General features: G+C 39.8%; 2 protein-coding genes across 7 annotated transcripts in view; one reads left to right on the top strand and one right to left on the bottom strand.

The window, feature by feature from the left end:
• The first annotated feature begins 311 nt into the window (after positions 1–311).
• On the top strand, positions 312–2,768 carry kcnj11 (potassium inwardly rectifying channel subfamily J member 11). 3 transcript variants are annotated; one of them, XM_038305490.1, is made up of 2 exons: positions 312–406; positions 1,243–2,768. In XM_038305490.1, exon 2 carries the CDS (start codon positions 1,259–1,261, stop codon positions 2,156–2,158), a length of 900 nt encoding a protein of 299 aa, XP_038161418.1. In that variant the 5' UTR covers positions 312–406; positions 1,243–1,258; the 3' UTR covers positions 2,159–2,768. The 3 variants fall into 3 exon arrangements, with proteins under 3 accessions (XP_038161418.1, XP_038161416.1, XP_038161417.1); XM_038305489.1 differs by lacking the exon at positions 312–406 and adding an exon at positions 1,012–1,154; XM_038305488.1 differs by lacking the exon at positions 312–406 and having other exon boundaries at positions 464–2,768.
• Positions 2,769–5,807: 3,039 nt separating this feature from the next.
• Positions 5,808–22,066, bottom strand: part of mob2a (MOB kinase activator 2a) — a 64,954-nt gene continuing 48,695 nt past the window's right edge. For 3 of the 4 annotated variants that reach the window (XM_038305501.1, XM_038305499.1, XM_038305500.1), the window contains exons 2-5: positions 12,935–13,095; positions 11,630–11,723; positions 8,284–8,408; positions 5,808–7,599 (exon numbers count right to left, since the gene is read on the bottom strand). In XM_038305501.1, coding sequence (XP_038161429.1) covers positions 7,292–7,599; positions 8,284–8,408; positions 11,630–11,723; positions 12,935–13,095 — 688 coding nt within the window. In that variant the 3' untranslated portion in view covers positions 5,808–7,291. Of the gene's footprint in view, positions 7,600–8,283; positions 8,409–11,629; positions 11,724–12,934; positions 13,096–18,627; positions 18,809–22,066 lie in introns of those variants that run through there. The other variant, XM_038305498.1, reaches the window with a different exon arrangement.

Genomic DNA, 22,066 nt, shown 5'->3' with positions numbered 1-22,066 from the left:
ATGCCACTCTGTTCTGCAGAGTTTCTGTTAACTTATAACTGAAGCCTTGGTAGAGTGGCACATGTTAATATATTGTGTGGTCTGTTTAGGTAGTGTAAAGATAATCAATACATGTTAATACCCAATGCCTTCTGAAACTGGAGGAAAAAAAACTGAAAATCACTGTTTATGTACCTACTAAATGTTGTTCTATAAAAGCCTATAAAATAGGCTATAGTCATTTTTAGATGTGCAAATGATTTTATGAGCTTCCCAGGGGATATCTGTTAGATCCTCATTCCTGCGCTTTTGTTGCACCGTTTTGCAGAAAAAGAAAGTGGGCGTGTTGTTGCCTTTAAGCCAGCAGCAGAGACCCTATGAGGGATATAATTGACACACTACGGCTTTAAGTTGGGTTCTGTTTGCGGTGAGTAAATGAAACCAATTCCTGTATAATAGGAATGTGTTCTATGAGCGCGATTAGGGTTTAAAAGGCACTATTAAAAAAAAGACCAATAGAATAAGGCGGAGGGTGGGGGAGGGACTGCATCTCCTCGCTCCATCTCACATTACCGAGCTATAGTGGAGTGGCGAGGTCATCACACAACCAGCTTTGACACATGAGCCTACCTCCTACTCCAAATGTGACCAAAACGCCGCTCAATAATCTCTGTTCGAGATTATTAACCCCGGAATCGCCTTTACGCACGAGAGCGCACCGACGCATAGGTGAGCGGGATGAGACTGCGCGGCGTGGCCCAGCGATGTCCGCTCAGTCGCTCGGTTCTGTGAGTGACGGCGGCAGCTGTGGAGTTTGGAGGGAGAGTCTTCTCATGGGATCGCCCAGTCCTGAAGCGCCTGATCCGGAGGCAACGTGAGGAGCGCGCAAACCTCCAGAACATAGCTGACATAAAGGCTCTTCTTCCTGCGCGGAGGAGGAGGGAACGAGTCCATCCGAGATCCGGGCGCAGACCGCACACCGAGCCTGGAGGTTGTGGGTACATAGCATGGGAGTGCGATGTTGTCCAGGAAGGGACTCATTCCTGAGGATTACTTGCTGACGCGGTTAGCTGAGGATGTTCTGCCCCCGAAGTTTAAGGCCAAGCAAAGGAAGGCTCGCTTTGTGGGGAAAAACGGCACTTGCAATGTTGCGCACACCAACATCAGAGAACAGGGTCGGTTCTTACAGGATGTGTTCACAACTTTAGTGGATTTAAAATGGCTCCACACCCTCATTATTTTCACCATGTCCTTCCTATGCAGCTGGCTCCTGTTCGGGATGATTTGGTGGCTCGTGGCTTTTGCGCACGGAGACCTGGATCAGAGGGGGGATGATTTCATCCCGTGCGTAACGGACATCCACTCGTTCTCCTCCGCTTTCCTCTTCTCCATAGAGGTCCAGGTGACCATTGGGTTCGGGGGTCGAATGATCACGGAGGAGTGCGTGTCGGCCATCATCATCCTCATAGTGCAGAACATCGTCGGGTTGGTCATCAACGCAATCATGCTGGGCTGCATCTTCATGAAAACTGCGCAGGCCCACAGGCGGGCCGAGACGCTCATCTTCAGCAAGCACGCAGTCATCTCCCTCCGAAACAGCAAGCTGTGCTTTATGGTCCGCATCGGAGACCTTAGGAAAAGTATGATCATCAGCGCCACCGTGCGGATGCAGGTGGTCAGGAGGAGCACTACGGAGGAGGGAGAAGTGGTTCCCCTGGACCAGATCGACATCCACATGGATAACCCGGTGGGAACCAACGGCGTCTTCCTGGTGTCTCCCCTCATCATCTGCCATGTGATCGACAAGTCCAGCCCCCTGTACGAGTTATCACCAGAAGACCTGCAGCATCAGGACCTGGAGGTTATCGTGGTGCTGGAAGGAGTGGTGGAGACCACCGGCATCACCACGCAGGCCAGGACTTCCTACGTGTCGGAGGAGATCCTGTGGGGTCAGCGCTTCGTGCCGACGGTCTCTGAAGATGACGGCATGTACGCAGTGGACTACTCCAAGTTTGGCAACACCGTGAAGGTACCGACACCCTGCTGCAGCGCCAAGGAGCTGGAGGAGGCCGGCGGCGTGGCGCGACTGAAGTTGAACGAGAGCGTCACCGCGCGGCCGTGCGTGAGGAGGCGCAGGGCGGCTGGGACGGTGCGCAGGTCCAGGATGGAGAGCAAGTGAATCACCCTGTTTGAAACGGAGCCGCTTCACTATCAGGAGCATCGATTATTGAAACACATGGATTTGACTCATGCACAAAGTGTAGGCACACATAAACCTGCGTTTGACTCAGGTTCGATGGAAAAGCACTGAAATGATTTTGACTGTTAAAGGGATAGTTCACTATTTCTTCTGTTGGGGATCTGAAAAAAAAAAGGTTAAATTCATTTAATCTGCAAGAAAAGAAAACCAACGATTCTCTGTTTATTATGAAACCAGAGTGATTATCTGAGAGGAACTAAAAGTAGAGGTCTAAAATCTGAAAGCAACTCCAGTTTCAAAAACTGGTTGTATTTAAAAGTTTGTATTTATTAACTTTTTAACCAGATTATGGGTCCGTGCTAATTCCAGTTTTAGTGCACACACACCTTCTGTGCAGCATAACTGAGCTGCATTAATCTGTATTAGATATTTATAAATGAATGTTCTCATAAATGATCCACACTGAAGGATCTCTTACCTCTTTCCCATCATTTACTAAATCAAGCAGATTTTCACGAATATGACAGTACAATGATTTATTCACGATTAAAACTAAATAAAATGCTACAGTAAATGATGAGCAGTCAAAGATAATAAGTGTCCATTAGTCCACATCCAAGCCTCAGAGGATAAACTATCACAGTTTATCTTAAGCTGTAGAAAATAAATGTAACTTTGTACACTCTGTGTATACAAAATGACAAACGTTGTCTAAGTCTAAAATAGCAAATGAATGTAATGTCATGAAATAGATAGTGAAATGTCACTAGTCATGCCTGATCATTAATTGAAAAAGGGAAAGCCAGTTGCTCGGTTCCAACAGACAATCCTGACCTGTGATCCTGGATTATTTATTTAAAGATTAAAGCCAAAGAGATGCACTGCAAAAAATGGAAATCTAAATAAGTCACTTTTGCCCAAATTAAGTGCATTTTTACTTGAATTGAGTAGGTAAGTGAGACACTTTGCCAATAGAACAAGACAATTTACATTTAAAATAAGAAAAAAACAATTGCTTTTTCTTAATTCAAGTGTATATTATCTAATTATCTTATTTTAGGAGTAAAAATACTCATTCCATTGGCAGATCATCTTATTTACCTGCTCAAATTAAGTGTAAATACACTGAATTTAAGAATTAAAAAAAATATATATTTCTAGATGTTTTTTGCAGTGTGGGGAAATGTTTCACCGATGGCATAAAATCTGAAATGTTATTTAAAATGTTGAAAAAGTCAGCTCTCTAGGATCAATCCAATTCTGTGGGAGGAAACCTGAACATAGATTAGTCAATCAGAGGCAGATATGGGTTCACAAGTCAACCAATGGTGGTTAAAAATAATGATGAAAATTATTATTCAAGGAATACAGTCCAAAAATCTTTTACCATCGTATCATCTGACCAGAGACATTTAACATGTTAATTGTCAAACACTGAATCATTCTATTGAATATTTGTTTCCAGGCTAACATGCTTAATTAAAATTAAAATGTCTACTTTTAAATACCCTGAAAACTTTTTTAAGTGCAGAAGCTGCTTTATTTATGCAGGAGGCATTGCAACATCACTGACAGTAATATTTAAAACAAAATAAATTGTGAAATATATTTGTTTTTAAGTGTTATATTTTATAAAGGTGGTTTTGGTCAAACTAATCAAAACCACCATCAATAGAAAAAGGGTGCAACTTAAAATATTTGATAAAATAATACACAATTAAGTGAATTTCCATAACCAGTAAAGACAACGTTTCTTTGCTACAAATGAAAGCAAAAAATGAAATATAATTGAAAACGGGTTCTATTGCTGCTAAAACAATAAACTGTGAAAACATTTAATGAAACCCCGCTGCAAAGATTCTGAACTATCCAGTTAATTAGAGCCCTGGTATCCAGAGTGAAATGTTTGTTTTATAATCCAAGAGTGGTTGCATGCATGTTAAATTATTCAAAAGAGGTTTAATTTAAAGAATTAAAGAATGTTATATATGGCCTTGCTGAAAATGATATGAAGAGTAAAGTGTTTTTCTATCTAATCATTTTCTATTGTGGTTTTATTATTTTTGCTTAATCTGTTAAGGGAATCAGCATGGTGAGATGTGCTGCGTTACCGATAAAGTGCCAGCAGATGGCGCCATTACTCTGTTTATATTCTGAGTGATGAATAGGAAAAGGCTTTGTTAAATACAGATGATGTTTTCAAATGAATTATGAACATGACTGTTTTATAGTTTTTCCATGTTAAAATTGCACACTTTTCAGACTTTAAAACATGTTTGCATTTGTTTCTTTTTAAAGTAGAAATGCAAACATATGCACGCACTCAGTGGTGAATTTATTAGGCACGAACTGATGGTTCTGGTGTGAGCTTGAACGAGTCTCATTAGGTGTTTCTGTCCTCATAATTGCTGCTTACTGGATTTTCTCTTTCTTGGAGCATCTTTCATAATCCTGAAGAGTGGGTCAGTTACTGATTCCCCATTGGCTCAATATCACAGGTGAAAATGATAAAACTAATGTTTTTATAAAGACAAATGCTGGTTTTAGCTGTTCTTTTAATTGAATCATTTCTACAACAGAAGACCTAGTATATAAATGTGTGTATATACACACAGACACACACACACAATGGTTGTGGAAAGTGTTCAGACCCCTTTACATTTTTTCACTCTGTGTTTCATTGGAGCAATTTGCTATAATCAATAAAGTTAATTGTATTTCTGTACAATCAGCACCCCAATATGACAGAAAAAAACCTCAAAAAGTAGACATTTTTGAAAATTTATTGAGAGAAAAACTGAAAAATCAAATGGTCATAAGTATTCAGACCCTTTGCTCAGTATTGAGTAGAAGCACCTTTTGATCTGGTTCAGCCATGAATCTTAAGAATGATGCGACAGTTTTCACACCTGGATTTGGGGATCCTCCGCCATTCTTCTTTGCAAATCCTCTCCAGTTCTGTCAGATTAGATCGTAAGTGTTGGTGACAGCCATTTTCAGTTCTCTGCAGAGATGCTCAATTGGGTTTATGTTTTCTAATTCGATGGAAAAAAAAAAAAAAAAAAAAAAATATATATATATATATATATATATATATATATATATATATATATATCTTTTTACATTGTTTCCCATTTTATGGTTTTATATACAAGCAGAAATAGTGAATCTTTAAATAAGAAATAATTTCAAATCATAGTTTCTCTTTTTCTGTAAAGGTTTTGTAGCATCTGTTTTGCTGAACAAATTTTAGTTTGCTGGATTAAAGGCCAAAAGTGCTGCAGGCCCCCTGTTAATGTGATGGTTGTGTCTAAATCCCAGTGGGATCAGTTTACGCACAGACAATCCCGCCCAGCTTCAAAATAACAAATACCTTCATTTCCTCCAATTGATGCTTTGTTCAAATTCCAGCAAGTCATCTTTACCACATGTAGACACCCTGGCGGGTTCATGGCAGACATGATTTTGGGTATTCTTCATTTTGGTTTGATAAATTGTTCTGAAAGTTTCCAAAGCTCAAAACTAATGCAGAACTTTGGAAACTATTTTTTATTTTTTTTATTAATAAACCTTTTTGTGTGTAATACGTTAAACAAGTTTATCCAGAATAATAAGACCCAGAGGCAGGTTGCATCTCTCTCTTTTATTAGATTATGATCCGCAGAGCTTAAAATATTAAATTGCTTTTAACTTAGTTAATAATTAAAATACATAAAAATGAGCCAGAACTGAGGAACCCTGCAAAAAAAGAGAGAAATTTAAAAATAAATTAAAATGGAGAAAAATCCAATCCTCCTCCAAACAGAGGCTATATCTGACAGAAGCCGCTAGGGATTTTTTGCGCAGTTAAATCCAAGCAGACTTCTGCCGTTTTCTATACCCAAACTAATTTTCTCCTGATAAGCTTTTTTTCCCTCTAAAAAAAAAGCAATTTAAAGGGAGAGGCGAAAAATAAAAGCTATATTTTGTTTTTTTTTTAAGCTCTGAGCTGGAAGTATAGGTGAGTGTTTACGCAGCAGCGCACCATCCTTCCCACCCCTCCTATCCGTCATCATGCTCGCCTCTCCGAGCCTGCAGACATGACCTCATGTCTTTGTCCTCCTGTGCTGCTGGAGTGGGTGGTGCCGCTGGGCTCGTCACCAGCAAGCAGCTGGGAATCGCCCTAAATGGGCAACCAGTCTGCCTCCAAGTATTCTCCCTCTGATAAAGATTTTACATCTAGTGTACAATCTTTAGATTTAGCCGCTGTGTGTCTGGGGCTTCCTCTGCATGTTTGCTGCCCTCTATAGGTAGGATCTGGGACACGCTCGTCAGGGATTCATCCAGGTGTTTTTTTGGGGGGTATAAACGTTTGTCATAGGAGGGAGTCTAATAGGGAAAGAAAAAGGACAGAATGAATGAGGGGCTCCTCTCTGGCAGCAGTGTCTGATTCTCTCAGATCCTGAGTAGAAAGCGCCTTCATAACCCCCTCCCTCCAGATAAAGAACCCAAACAGTGATTGGCTAGCCTTGCCCCATCGGGCAGTAACATGGCCGCCTCCTAAACATAGCAGCCCCCCCACCCAGACCAGGGGGAAGAAGTGCCTACAGGTGAGCATCATCCACACAACACTGTACACATAGCAGGTTGAAGCAAAGCAGTCCCCCCTTCCCGCCACCCTTTCCTGTACTGTATACTAGGCAAAGGACAGGTGGAGGTGGGTCCAAACACAGCACCCTGCTCCAACAACAAAATAAAACTGAGTAAAATTTTCAACAAAAATAAAAGAGGAAAATATAAACCAAAAAAATAAAATATACACAGATTTTTGTTCCTAGTTTAGATCGCAGAGAAGATGGGAGGGATTTGTCCCTGGGAGGAACGCTCACGCCAATTCCTGCTGGCGTGACAAACCCCTCCCCGCAACCTTAAACCCCTCCCCCCCCCGCTTAAAACCGTCCCCGGCGTTTTTCTTCCAGCTGGATTGTTGGTGTCGTAGCGAAATCTAAGGGTAGTGGAAGGTTTCAGAAGTCCTGCTTGCACCGAGGAAGGGGGCTGGGCCGTGGGTTTTTCTTTTCCTCCTCTCCTCTTTTTTCTTCCATCACCCCCCTGGGCCGCCGTCTCGACCCCTGCTCATCTCTCCGTCACGTGGTTTTGTGAAGACGGGGAGGGGGCTGGGGCTGCGGAGGAAGGGGCCGGGGAGGGTACGGGGCTGCAGAGGATTTCGGACAAGTCGTCCATGATACAGGTCTCCTTGGGGTCGATCAGGTTGAACTCCCTTACGAAAACGATGAAATGTGCATACAGAGTGTTCAAGTGGCCGTGCAGGTCCAGAGCCACCGTCTCCTTAAAGTGCGCCCAGTAGAGGTGAGCCAGCACGTGGAACAGGTACCGGCAGATCTTCTTTACCAACGACTCGAACGAGTTGGGAAACTCTTTGCCTAAAGGGAGAAAACGGAAGCAGACAAGAGAGACTGGTTTAGTGAACAGGCATCACGAGGGAGGAAAGGAGGTTAAGGGTTAAGTCCACTGGGTCATAGTCATTTATTCATTTCGGTTTAAAGCGCACACACCCTGTGACACCACTTCGCTAAACTGGAAGTTTAGTTTTATTCAAGGTTTTAGCAAAAGGACCTGCTAAAAAACAAACAAACAAATCAGATCAAAGTCTAGTTTCTTTTGTTTGAATCACATAAGGTCATAGTTCCAGTATTTTATTTTAATGACTTAATTGCAGGGTTCTAAATCTCTTTAAATCCACTTTCCAACTTAACACGCAATCACTTCGAAATATTGGGAATTTCTACAGATGTCAGAGTTTAAATGTGGAACCTGAAAAACGTCAAGGAAGACGGAGGAATTACAAAAAAAATGGACAAACCGCTGAATGAATGCATGAGGCGGATGAAGGAGTAATGAAGCAATTTAGGGTTAGATTCTGCTGGAGTCCACTTTGAGTCAACTAGATGTAATAGATCCTGGAAATATGCCTCAACATTTCCACTGAATTTTATCTTTATAGGATCTAAACTGAGTTTCCAGTTAACCGGACTTCTTAGGAAAACTAAGGCATTTTTCCACCTGCAGGGGGCAGTAAATCAGTGGGGGTGGGGGGGTTCACTCACCGTATTTTGTGGGAAAGATTTCCTCATCTGTGACCAGTTTCTGACAAAGACTCATTACAAAGTCGACGTACTGTGGAGCAGTGCACTTCGTCTTCTTCCCCCTCTCGTCATACCAGTAGTATATTCTGGAGATAAAGAGACAGAGATTATGTAAATCTCTCTTATCTGATATTTTAAAACAGTTTTTACTTTAAATAGACAAAAAAAAAAGATGTTTTGTGGTGAAATCAGCTGCACTTCCTGGAGCAACAGGAAGATAAACAACATCAGCCACAGTTGAGACATAATCAACCTTTGAAACAAACATATCTTGTGTCGTCATTCAGGAAGAGACACAAAGGTTCTTAATTAAAGAGTATACTGATGAAAACATCCATAAATAAAGTTGCCAGTTCTGGGTCACTGATCACTCCTACAGCTTGGACCGGTCCCATTGCTTCTAGAATATTTCTGTGCCAACTGCAGCATTTACATAAAACGGCCCAAAAAAACCAAACAGCTGACTGGGATCAGTCTGAAAAGTCACATGAGGGATTTTAACCTGCAGCAACATGACTCAGACCAATAAAACTAAGGATGACTTCACACAGCTTAAAGGAGTTGGTCAACCAGGTGAGAAAATGTGAGCGCAGGTGTAGATAATAGCTGCGTAGGTGGGAGGCAGTGGGCCAGACGTGACGAATCCTGGATAAACCTGCAGGACATAAACCCACCATTCCTTGTTTTTATTTACTTTACTAAAGCTTGGCTTTAATCTAGAGCCATGTGCTTCAAATCCCCTAAATAAAATTCAGCACAACCAATGGCCTTAACAAGTCATCCCATTGGTAATATTTGGGTGATTTAATCTCTAATAATAATAATAATAATACTTCTGTACAGTGCACACTTTAGAACATCCTCATTTCTCGGGAAAAAAAAAGTTTTTTTTGTATTTTTTTTTAATATTTAGTGAAAATGTTACCAAGTAGGTAGATATTCCAGTTTAACAAAACAACATTCTCATAAAAGCACACTCAATGTTTATTTTGGCTCTTCTTTAGCAAAATATGTTGACTTTTTAACAACAATTTATGCCACCTTCGTCCACCACTGCTTTTAGGTGAGAATGTCTCAAATATCAGCCCAGCTGGTAACAATTTTACTAAACTTAAAAAAGGAGCTCAAAACCTTTTTTCCTAAGGACTAAGGATGGCCTAAGATGTACACCATACAGCTGTTCTGTGTAGGCCTTATAAGTTTTCCAAAAAAACAGAAACAACTATCAGCTTCATGAAAAAAATTAATAAATCAGGTTAAGGATAAGGTTCTTTAGGGTTTTAAAATGGAGTTTGTGTATAAAATGATCCATCATCTATCATTCCATTACACAATGGGATGATAGACGGATAAATATATCAATATACTGCAGAACTAAAAATATTATTTAACTTTCTATTCCACAATGGCGGCCTACTTTGAGTCACAGAAGATCCCAGTAAAATCTGGTGAATTTTATGACTAAGATGTGACAAAATTAATAAAAGTTGAGAACGCTTAGAGAATACACTTCACCCACATGGTGTAAAGTGCAAATAGTGCAGATCTGTTCTTTCCTTGACAGTTAAGCTTCATAACATTTTAACTGCTGTAAGGTGGAAAAAAAACTATTTAAAAATGAAAGATTTTATCACTGTTTGCAGAGTCCAAAATGGAACCCGCTAAGTGATCCCAACAATGTACACATGAAGTACTTTACCCAGCCATCCGTATAAAATGGACCTAAACGAGCTGCTAAATGGTTCCATTCCCTCAAAGATCATGGAAACATTTCCTTCCAAAAATAGAGGCGAGCTCTGCCCGTGGGCAGGGGCACTGACGCTGCCGAGACTGTGGCTCAGTCAGTGTTTTACCACAGAGAGAAGGGGATGGGTGGGGTGGGGGTGCCAGGACAGGAAAGGGAGGGGCGCTGCTTAGCAGGGAGCAGAGAAGGGTACAGGCAGAAATATAAGCAACAAGCAGCCCAATGGAAAATAAAATCAAGAGGAGCTTCACCACAAATATTTATTTTTTCTAGATAAACCTTTTTTTTTCTTTTCCCACAGCTCAGTGATCAGGATCAGTAAAGTTAAGCAGACTCAGCCGCCATCCCCTGCTCTCACAGCACGTTTCTTTCCTCCTTTCCTCTTAGAGTCAGACTAGCTGCAGGTGACAACAGTGGAAAAATCCACCTAGAGGGCAGCTCATCCAGCTCCTTCCTCGCAGAAACACTACCATGTTGTCAATTCTCCCAAAGTGAAGATGTGGCAGCACTTTAGCAGATTGGTAAATATGTTCAGTGCTTGTGCCGGCGATATGTCGGGAGCAGATTGCAAACCTTCACCAGGTCTGGCTGATCAGGTTTTTCCGCCGCTTAGCCCACACAGCTGCCTCTGTTTAGGGACTAATAAAGGACGACAGAACCACACCCTGACAGGGCAAACTAGTTAGGTAAATACTTACAGTTAGTCACCACCCTTCACGCCATAAATAAGCCAACATGTTTTCTTTTAAGTCAAAGGCCCACAGTAGCTGATAACCTCTAGAGAAACTGCTGCTATAAAACCTATTTAGCTCCATGAAGTGACCCAGAAATGACTTTAATCTTATCTAGTGTTAATATGCCATCACGGCATTTGGGAAGTGAATTTGATACCAGCAGACTGTAGACTGCAGAGAGGAAAAATGTGTTATTTCCTGAATTCTGCAAGAAATGGTCCAGATGGTTAATTAACACAATGACCACCATGATTATAGGAGCTCTTAACATGCAAAATACAAGCAACCAGGAAAAAACACAAATGTAAAGGGGAGACCATATAAGTGGTGTGTAAAAATCTTTAAGATACATGCATCATTTATATCAGCAGGAAACATAAAAACTATTCACTCTTGCATGTCCCTGAACAGGATGGGTTATTTAACTCCTCGGCCTGCAGTTAGGTTCTGTAGGGTCCTGATAAGGCCCTCCTTGTTGGATTCATGGGTGCCGACGGGAACAGACCTTCAAGTTTCCGGTCTCTGGGCCTCTAGAACCTCTGTTTAACTCCTGGTTCCTAATTTCTTCAGGTCGTAAAAAAGTTTTTCTATTGGATCTATGTGAAGGCTGTACGGCTACTGAAGAGGGTTAGCTGTGTGTCTGTTGACCTAACCGTCAACATTGGCCATTTCTCCTGCTATACGGTGAACCATTCACAACAAAACCTCTCGACTTTTATTAAAAACAAGATTTTTCCAGGGCATTTGGAGGAAAATTTCTGATAAACAAAGCATCATGTAATTGCTGTTGAGCTATAAATACCCTAACACATGTAGCAGATTGACTTACGTGCTACAAGCCGTCATGGCCTGACAGGTTTCCCCAGTGCAGAACTCTGAAATGGTGCTGTACTGCAGGTTGATAAGATTGAAGAAGGTTGTTGCTGTGAAAACAGATAAGAAACACGGATCACAACATGGAAACCATCCCATGACATCTGCTGCAGAGGACCGCCCAGGCTGGAGCAATATTATTCGTTATCAGGAACACATGACATTACATATTGCATTGCCAGAGAAGGAAAGCTGGTCACGGTAAAAAAAAAAATAAAAAAAAAAAAATCTTCCTGATGTATTTGTTGCACTGGTTGGATGTTTGCAACATTTGAGGTTTCTCCTGGTAGAGCGACATTCCATCAGGGAATCAGATGTTTACTTTAAGTTCACAACTTAACAGTGGAAATTACCCAAGGAAACATTTTTACTTAAACACACAGCAGTAAGCAATGTTGAGATTTGGAAATAAAGGGATTTCTTATTCATCATACCCATGTTTAAACGTATTTTGAGCATTAAATAATGGGACTTATTTGAAACCATTTAAATTGGAGGTAAAATTGGGTAAATAATTATCCTAACAGATTAATTTAACTTTAACATCCAACATCCTGAACACTTCTCTATGAAAACGATGCACCAAAAAAAAAAAAAAAAAAAATTTAAAAAAAGATCTGAACTGACCCATTTTACCTTATATTAATTATACTCAGCAAAAACTAATAGATAAACTGTTAGGTTGGAAAACAGTGTGATCAGTGCAGCTCTACTTCAGAAAAACTGGATCACTAAACATGATCTAAACTTCAAGTTTATAGGAAAACTTTTAAATGTTCAATAAAACTGTAAATAAAAAGGGGGAAAAAAAACATTTTGTTCTGCAAGTAAATAAATGATTTAAATATGTACCCAAAAAATTAAAAGATAACAAAGTATACTACTTGGATCTTAATCCGACAGTCAAAACTTCACCTTTAATGTTAAATATAGTCAGACAAAAAACTTTTAAGGTTCCACTGAGCGTTATTAGCAGAGCATTTGTGATGCTGTGCCAGGCCTGGATTATGTTGGAGGCTTAGATTTGGAGCGTCTAGATGATAAGTGCTCTAATATTTTACAACAACAACCCTAAGCCCCAAAGGGAAAACGTTACAAAGCAAAGCAATCAACAAGCTTTGAGGTAAAGTTTAGCAAGAATATTCCCTCCTCTCATCTTAAAGCTCATATAATTGCTCTTAAAGGCCTGATAATCGCATGAATGGTTTAGCTGTCAGTTGCTGAGCCCTACATGCTCCTACTTCCTGTCGGCGCCACTCACTGTTGCTCGCTAGCCATTCGTTGAGGTCGATCTCTCTGGGCAGCACCACCAACTCCTTCAAATCGAAATCCACCACTCGGGTTTTCGTGAACTCTGGCTCCACATACTGTTTCTTCTCTTCTACCGGTGGCTTCTTTCCATTTGGCTTCGTCTTGGACTTCCTGCAAGACGAGAGAAAATCAGAGGTGAGAGCTGAGCATAAAAAAAAAAAAAAACAAAAAAAACATGGTTCCCAGCAAAGTTACAGATTTAAATAAGCTCCACGCAAACAGATTTAGCAGCTGTCTAATGCTAGAACCACACATTTATAGAGCATGGATCCATAAACGCTCTAAAGAAAGAAAAAAAATGACTTCTCCACAGACCGCACAGAGACTCCTCTGTGACTTTACTGCCTCTGACCTTCCATTAGGCCATATAGCTTCCACAGACGCCTGTCCACCAAGCGTTGTGCTTCCACTGCTACTTTTAGCGCTGAGATGTTATATCACACCCTTCCTTTACATCCAGGGCAGTAACCTCTACTCCCTCAGGCTCCTGCGCTGCGTCTGCATCAGGAGCAGCGGGTCGCTGCGAGGTCAAAGGCCGGAAACCTCGACACATAATATAAACTGATGACCAATCGTCTCTCTGCAGAGCACTAAAGGTTGAGCTTCTGCCTGATAGGAACGCTGTTTAAACATTTCCTGCCTGATTAACGACTCCTCATGTTTCCATCCTGCTCCTGATTGACTCAAGTTCACTGTTGTTTGGGTTCTTATGAGGATAACAGAGTGCATACTGCATCTGTTGACCCTAATAACTTTTCTGTAGTCACCAAGTCTATGTTTTACATCCTTAATCTGAAAGCAGCAATAAGTTATTGAGTTTAGTAGCCATTCTTTCCTGCAGGATCTACAAAAACGTACATACGCATCCACTCGGGCGATAAAAGCACCGCGGAGGGAAGAAACGGATTTGAGAAGGTGAAAGGGAAGAAAGAGGGGGAGGTAAATAGGCATTTTTCCAGCTGATAACCATGGGAACAAATAAACACTTTAAAAACACGACCGAAGAGAGAAGCACGAGGCTTTCTGGCATCCAGAAAACCTTCTGGTGTTTCATTTCCTTCGCAGGAAGCTTTGTCTTGCTTCTACCCACTCAGCCAACAAGGGAAGGGCATGTCAGCATGCAGCTGCACACAAAGCCTGCAGCTTTCTTCCCAAACATTAAAAATGCTTTCACTTGTCTTTCTCATCAGCCCTGCGCTTCGAACCGCCATCTGAATTCCTGTGAAACCCTTAATGACTGAGGGACTCTAACTTGCACAACCGCAGGCTCTTGTTTATCGTCGTTAAAGGTTTTCCGCTCATCCAATCACACAGCAGTCGGCATCATTTGAAATCCAAGGACACTGGAGGCAAGACTGGTGGCTAATTATTTATCGTTCCCTGGAATTCATTTTCCCCAACATCTAACCTTGAGCAAAATGATCTGGGTTAGGCCACAGTGTGGGTGCCATCCCTTATTTTATAACATCTGGTTTTTCAGGATCAAAAGCTTCAGCCTATTTCCTTTCATCTGCCCTAATGCAGTCTTTACAATGCCTTTCATTTCACCTTATCCATCTGATCAAACGATCATGAAACGTCTACCTGCTCATGAGGGTGCAAACAGATCCATGGGCTTCTCTGCTGGGAGCTACATGTTTTATCATGTAAAAGCATTTTCCCAAGGAAGGGTCTTTAAGAAGCAGATGGCACCAAAAGTATCCTTAAATTTTTTTCAGATGGATCTAATGTTGAAATGATCAGTTGGTTTTAAGTTGGGAAAAACATCCTCTCTACCAGCAGCTCTTATCTGGGCTTACAAACACACACAGGTTCGCCTGCTCTTGGTAAAAGCCATTACCATAAAAAGGCATCGGATGCCTCTTTCTCCTCACCAGATCTGGGCAGAGCTGAAGGCAGAATTTAAGGGAAAGTGAGGTCAGGCAAACATTTTTGGACCAGAGAGAGCCGCAGCCTTACTGGCACCAGCAGGAGTAAAACCATGACGACCGAGGAAGGCTGATCAAACTGCCACCACATAGTTTAATAGAAAAAGAGAGATGGCAATCAGGAGGAGAGACATCAAGGTGTTTGTTTGCAAGAATAAGGAAATAGGGGTTTGATGCACTAATAATTAGGACAGATTTCCCTTTGCTCGGCTCCAATCAGCGATTGGTTAGACAAATTAATCTTCAAACTTTCATTTAAAGGTTTAAAACTTCAGGTTTTTTCCGATTGGAATGGGTCTAAATTGTAAAAAAGTTTGGTCAGAGTTGAGCTAGAAATAGACATTTATTGGTGGGTGATACAGAGGTCAGAGCTACCAACTGCACAGCTCTTCCACTCTGACTCTTTGCCACTTTTTCCCTCTCGCTTTTTCCCCGGCAAACCCTCCCCCAATCGAACCGTCTTCATCTACTACCTTCGCTCTGGTCCCCCTACACACACACACACACACACACACACACACACACACACACACACACACACACACACACACACCTGTGTCTTTCACAGAGGCTACACTGACTGCTGCCCCCTTTCACTTTTCATGGTCCAGCTGGTCCCAACAGCTGCATAACCCCCCCATCCTGATCCCAGCAGACCCTCTGAGATAATCTACAAGAAGCGAGTTCTGTCTGGTTTGAGGAGCGCTGTTTGTTCAAGCTTGTGCTCGTCCAGCGAAGGCTGTTCAAACATACATCTGCTTGGCCTCGGGCTGCTGCAAATATTTGCCCCTCTAGGTTAGCTGACCAAGTGTTAGCAGAGCATTAGCTGGGTATAGTTGGGTTAAAACATGAGCTTTCCTAAAGAGAAGCATTTTATCGAGCCCAACAACCAAGATCTGGTTCTGATTTATCCTGGAATCACATTTCAGAGCCAGGATTTTTAGAAAAGCTCAACAATTCCCTCTTCCTATGTTGCACCACAAAGATTAGCTCTATAGCTTGGAAAAATTTAGACATTTTTTACAAACTTTTTTTTTTTTTTATGGAAACTGTTGTTACTAAATTGACACCTGTTTAATAACCTCCATGTAATGACTTTGCCCTGAAGCTCGGGGCTCCTGCCAAGCCAGATATTGCACAACTGTTGCCTAAATTGGCTCTGTGAAAGGAATGGGCGTATAAATACTGGCATATGGATGCAGTTAATGCAAGCCAAAAAAAGCAACACCGAACATCTTACCTCAATTTTCTGTCATGCACAATGCTCTATAAAAGATTCAAGGGATTTATTTTTAAATACCATCCAAAATAATATTAACCAACCAAATGAAATCTCAAAAACAAAAAGCTGATGTTTTTTTAAATGCAAGTATTGAACGATTTGAGGTGTTTTTCATCCTTATATCTTGATAAAGAATAGATGCTGAGATATTCAGGGGTCCAACACCTAACAAGCTAGATATCTTCTGCCTGTGACTGATCCAACTGCATAGATATGCTATAAAAAGTAAGGTTTGGTGTGTCCTAATTAGTATAAATCATAGGAGTTGTCCTTGGGCCACTGATCTATTTCAGGCACTTTTCACTCAGAAAACCACAAACAGGAAATACAGGCAGTCTGAGCAGACCAGAGCTAAACCACAAAGGCTTACGAAAATGGCTTTGACTAAACACATACTCAGCCTTGTGTTGCTCAACTATGAGGCAATGTTGAAGCTGAAACGTGATTTCTCAATATTTAGGTTAGTTTTACATTTATAACTGATAATAGTTTCATTCTGGAGTAAAGCCATAAGGGCCCCAACTTCAAAACTTATCTTAGAGCATAAAGAAAAATGTTCCTTATAGCTAATGCTCCAACTATCCCATCTTCCTGTACTAAATCCCATTCAAAGGCTCTGGGGGCCAATAGTGTGCACTGGGACCCCCCTGCCAGCACTATAATGGAGCCTCATCAACATCACAACACATATGTAGAAGACGGGGGATCTGGGACTCACTAAGACAAAGAGCTTAAGGTTGTTTTTTTTTTAAGGAAATGTTTATAGCAAGAATATAATCTCCAATACTGTTTGGATAAATAATAAACCTTGAGACGATTTCTCTGATTGATTATAAATCACATTGTATGTATGTAATCCGATGGGTAACAATTAACTTTTCTTGATCTTGTCTTTAAGCGGCTCCAAGGACAAAGGTATTAAAAAATCTACCAGGAAGGAAACCCATTAAAGATAGCAGTTATTCATCACTTAAATAGTCATTAAAACATCTTCTTCCTTGTTATCTTTGGTAAAGTAAATTTTGCTTTTGTTTCTACAAAATGCCTTAAACCTCCGCTTCTGTTGTATCCTGCCCCCCAGAGCAGATGATTTCTTAATAATAAGGTTTAACTTCCTGATATGATAGGTGCAGCAAGGCTTGTCTCTACCTGTTGCCCATCTTGCAACAGACATGACAATAGAGAAACACTTTCAGTTCAGCCTATTGCGTCCTGCTTGAACACAGTTAGGAGATCCTATAAGAAGATTGATAGCCTCCTCCACACATCAACATTCACACTACTATTGTGCTGCAAAACTATTTGTTTTGAGGCATTTAGCCCTTGGGCTGCTGCTGGGAAAACAATAAAAAAAAACACACCTCTCCTTTGATTTGAAAGGTAAGAGGAAACTTAACAACATTAACAGGAGAGCCTGTCCCCTAAAGGAAGGACGGCACAATAAGAAGAGATCTGAATTTAGATAAATCTCCCTTCATCTAAAAGTCAAATCCCTCCCTCTGTGTTGGATTCAAGGAACCAGCACCAGAACTTGGAAAACTGCAGAAGCAGAAAAAGTTAAGGAGTTGTAATCTACAAGTTAGTCACACAAACACATCTACACTGAATAAGTGTGAGCACAGCTCCATCAGTTAAAATATAATATATTCTGCAAAATAATGTGTAATGCACATAAATATGATTCAAGTTGTTAGAATAGAAAAAAATTAAAACACATAAAAAAAAAAATGACAACTTGTACTCAGCCTGCTCAGAGTGCAGTAATATGACATTCATAAATAAATGAATGTCTGCATAATCATTTTATTACACTTCTGATTGGATACAATCCGAATTTGACCTCATGTACTTTAGATATGTGCGGTGAAAATAAAACGAAGTAATCTGATATAATATAATTTAACTTCACATTTAGTACAATAACATTTTTCCAGGTAAGATTTCCAGATAAAACTACAGATGAATCCTTAAGAAGCAGCAGCAGCAGCAGTGGGATTCATCAGTTTACTGATGCATGTAATGATATGTCAAATATTTAACCCTTATCCTTCTTCTGACATCTAAAGAAGAAGCAGACTGTAAAACTTTCCATCCAGCTATTAAACATATAATAGCGGATTCTTTTAGGGAAATCATGATGAACTGGTCATCTGTGTTAACCCTAGGATCTTTGGATTGTGTAATTACAGCATGGAGGCTACAGATCATTAACAGCTCCCCACCAAGGAGCTAGTTTTATATGTGGAAAAACACAAACGCTCCAAATCCAAACGAAAACACATCGTTTCAATAGATCGTTAGGCCACCACAAGTATTTTTTTCCCCATCAGTATTGATAAAAATAACAATGACAGACTAAAGTAATAAACATCTTTTCTAAAAACGACTCGCTGTAATTACATTAGATCTTAAAAGAACCATAATCGTTTTTACCTTAGTACTTTTCCGACTGCCTGAATCACCATTTTCGCTGTTAACGGTGGTCTTGGATTTTTCTGAGGGCGCATAACTTTCTCAAATCAACAAAAGAAGCAGTAATCTGCTACCATAGCCTACTAATTTTTATCTAGAGACGTCTTTAGTTCGGCTCAGTTCTCAGTTCGGTAACAGAAACTTCAGTGACTCCACACGGCAGGGAGAAAACTTTGAGATTAAGGTTTAGTGAGAATCCTCCTCCTACAGTCGTCCAATCAGAGAGGAGAAACAGACGGGAGGGGGCGGGGCGCGGTGACGCGTTTGTCTGCCCATGTGGACGTGGTTGGTGTAGTTAAAATATAGCAACAGGTGGTTAGCTTGTGCTATGGAAGACCAACTCTGCCATATTTAAAAATACTGAAATAAATACATTCTCCAAAAATAAATAAGCATACAATAATTTCCCCCACCAAAATACAATAAACTAATAAATGTAGGTAGAAATTAAATTATACAGTGAGACATAAATATATATATATATACATATATATATATATATATATATATATATATACATATATATACATATATACATATATATATATACATATATACATATATATACATATATACATATATATATATACATATATATATATATATATATATATATATATATATATATATATATATATATATATATATATATATATACATTTATATATATATATCTTTTATTTAGCTTCTTTATTTAATTCACCTTTGTGAAAATTACCTTATCTATTTATTGTCCGTTATAATCTTCAACTTTATTTATTACTTTTTTAAAAGTATTTATTTATGTGCATGTGATAATATTTTTGTCTGATTTATTTTTTTTTTACCTTTTTATTTCTTCAATGCTATTTATTTCTGCCTGTCGTTTTTACATTTCTGTATGCATTTCTGCCTCATTATGGGAATGAGGAGGGTTGTGTCTTGGGGTTAATCTTCCATATTTTTAAATATGGCAGAGTTGGTCCTCCATATTTAACTGAAGGCTCATGAAAAATTAGGTGCAGCAACATTTTATATTTATGTTGTAATATTATTAGATTGTCTTCGTTTTCACCTGGAAGGAACCAAGGAGGCCAATTTAAAATAAGGAAAAAACAATAATGCATCTTTAAAAAAAATTGCATTACATTTGCTTTCAGTTCCTTGTATCTGTGTGAATAAGTAAAGTAAATGTGGAATTAAAAAGTGTAAATAAAGAGAAATTGTATCCATGCATCAACATGGCTTCATTTCAGCTTATAGAAGAGAAAACCCTTTTATTGTCCCACAGTGGGGAAATGATGGTATTACAGCACCAAAAATATTAATGAAAAATTGTAACACAAATGTGGACCTTAGAAAAATGTATAAGAATCAAATAATAATGAGAAGTTTAAAGAGAAACAATAAAATACTGTACTGTAAAATGTTTTCACAATATAAAAACTTTGCAGCTGGAGAATAAATAACCAATAAACAGCTATGGAGATTTTTACAGTAATGGATATTTGAAAATAGCAGCAACATCAGAAAATTGCAAAATGACAGCAGCATGTTATTTAACTGACTAAGATAGAAAGTCTGCAAAATCAGCATGAATGTAACTTACTGAGTTTGTTGGGAACAGTGGTGGTTATATAGTCTTACAGCTGCTGGAGGAAGGATCTGTGATAAAGCTCCCAGGAGCATTTAGGCTGCAGCAGTCTATCACTAAAATAGCTTTCCACGTCTGCAAAAGCTTCAAGCATGGAGTGGGAAACATTATCCAACAGAGATTTTAATTTAGTTAGGATCCTAATAAAAAATAAAGATTGCAGTGAAAATATTTGTCTCCTTGTGTAAGTGAAGCACCTAGCGTGCGCAGAGGGCCTGGAAAGGTGACATTCCAACTCTTCATTCTCAAACCTCAGACCTGCAACCAAAAGGACCGCAGTCAGACGTGTTCATGCATGACTGAAGGACCTGTCAGGGAGTCGGGCGCACTTGTATACTTTATGCAGGGCAAGGTTTTGGAATTTCAAAGGAAATGTTTGGGAGATTTTTCACTGCAAGAACATTGTTTAAGGCAAAAGTAAATTATACATTTTAATTACACTGTTAAAAGAGCTAACAACACTGGCAAAAAATAAGCAACAGGTTATGAAAACTGACTGTAAGTTACACTCATGGGAAAATTACCACTACTGTTGCCAGACTATGATTCCCCTCACCTCTAATTATTGCCTGACAGCAGACATGGCCTCTCATTCTCCTTTTGTGCTACACTGTTCACACGTTTCTGCTGCTTTTCTTGGGTTACCTTTAACGCCTCAGATAATTATCTTTCAAAAGAAAAAGAAAAAAAAGGAAAAAACAATAAAAAAGACAGGGGGTCAGTGTTAAAACTGCAGATGTGGCAATTTCAGAACCAACGATCTACTGGAGCAGAGAAACTAATCAGCACAACCTGCAGAGTTGAAGTAAGCATTCCTAATATGAAGCTCAAGGCAAGTCAATACATGAGACTTTGCGTCTTAATGTGAAAGCCCCTATTTGATCCCAAAAGACAATCCTGGAGAATTCCTCCCAACAATGCATGTGCAAAATAGTTTGAGCAGGTTTTAAACCAATAGATTCAAACCTTTCTAAATCCCAACACAATGCATCTTTGTCACTTTATTTATAAAAAAAACTTGCAGCCATTCTTATTTAGGGAGATGATCAGGCTCAGTTATGAGCTTCAGTTACAACCCACAATGTAAACAAATGTAATGGACTGGAAGTACTGGAGAGAGATGTAGTTACCTCTGCTGCTTGTTTACCTGCACCTTTCCAGCTACAATCTGCGATAAATGGAAATATTGGTCTGATGTAATGCATTTAATCCACAGTGTGGGGTTTATCAGTTATTAAAATTAACAGAAATAAGGACTTGGCATGTACTTTGTGTAATTTAATCTTCAAGATAAATATGTTTCACCAAGTGGAGAAAAAAACCGAACCAATAATGAATGCAAGAGTGTTGGCCATATGACATGAAAGACAAAATACAGGACAATAATATCAACTGAATTTGTTTTGAAAATGATTACAATGTTTTTGTTATAAAAATCCCAAAAACATAAAGAATGGACAGAACTTGGGCAGAACTCGTGAAAAAGCAGAACTTTTCCACGAGTTTAAATCACACAATTGGATCCTCGAGGTCAACCTAAAGTAGAAGACATCCGTTCAAGATCAGCGAGGCTTGGCAGAAATTCACTGAATCCAGCATGGAAATTTAAGAGTTCGAGGGATATTTAACCTCGTCTTCCATTAACTAGTCAGCATTTAGTCACACCTCCATGCCTGTTTGTCCTTTTTCATGTAAGCAGGTGGAGACGGAGACAACGCCAGCAAACTGGGCCCTGCTAGAGAGTGACGTTAGTGGAAACCAACCGCC

This window comes from Cyprinodon tularosa, unplaced genomic scaffold (assembly GCF_016077235.1).
Source record: "Cyprinodon tularosa strain WSP-4 unplaced genomic scaffold, ASM1607723v1 ctg56, whole genome shotgun sequence".
Lineage (NCBI taxonomy): Eukaryota > Metazoa > Chordata > Actinopteri > Cyprinodontiformes > Cyprinodontidae > Cyprinodon > Cyprinodon tularosa.
This window is presented reverse-complemented; position numbering and strand designations above follow the sequence as displayed.

What these genes read in the sequence shown, in the direction of transcription:
- kcnj11 (XM_038305488.1), top strand. Translation starts at nt 998, where the DNA reads ATGTTGTCCAGGAAGGGACTCATTCCTGAGGATTACTTGCTGACGCGG.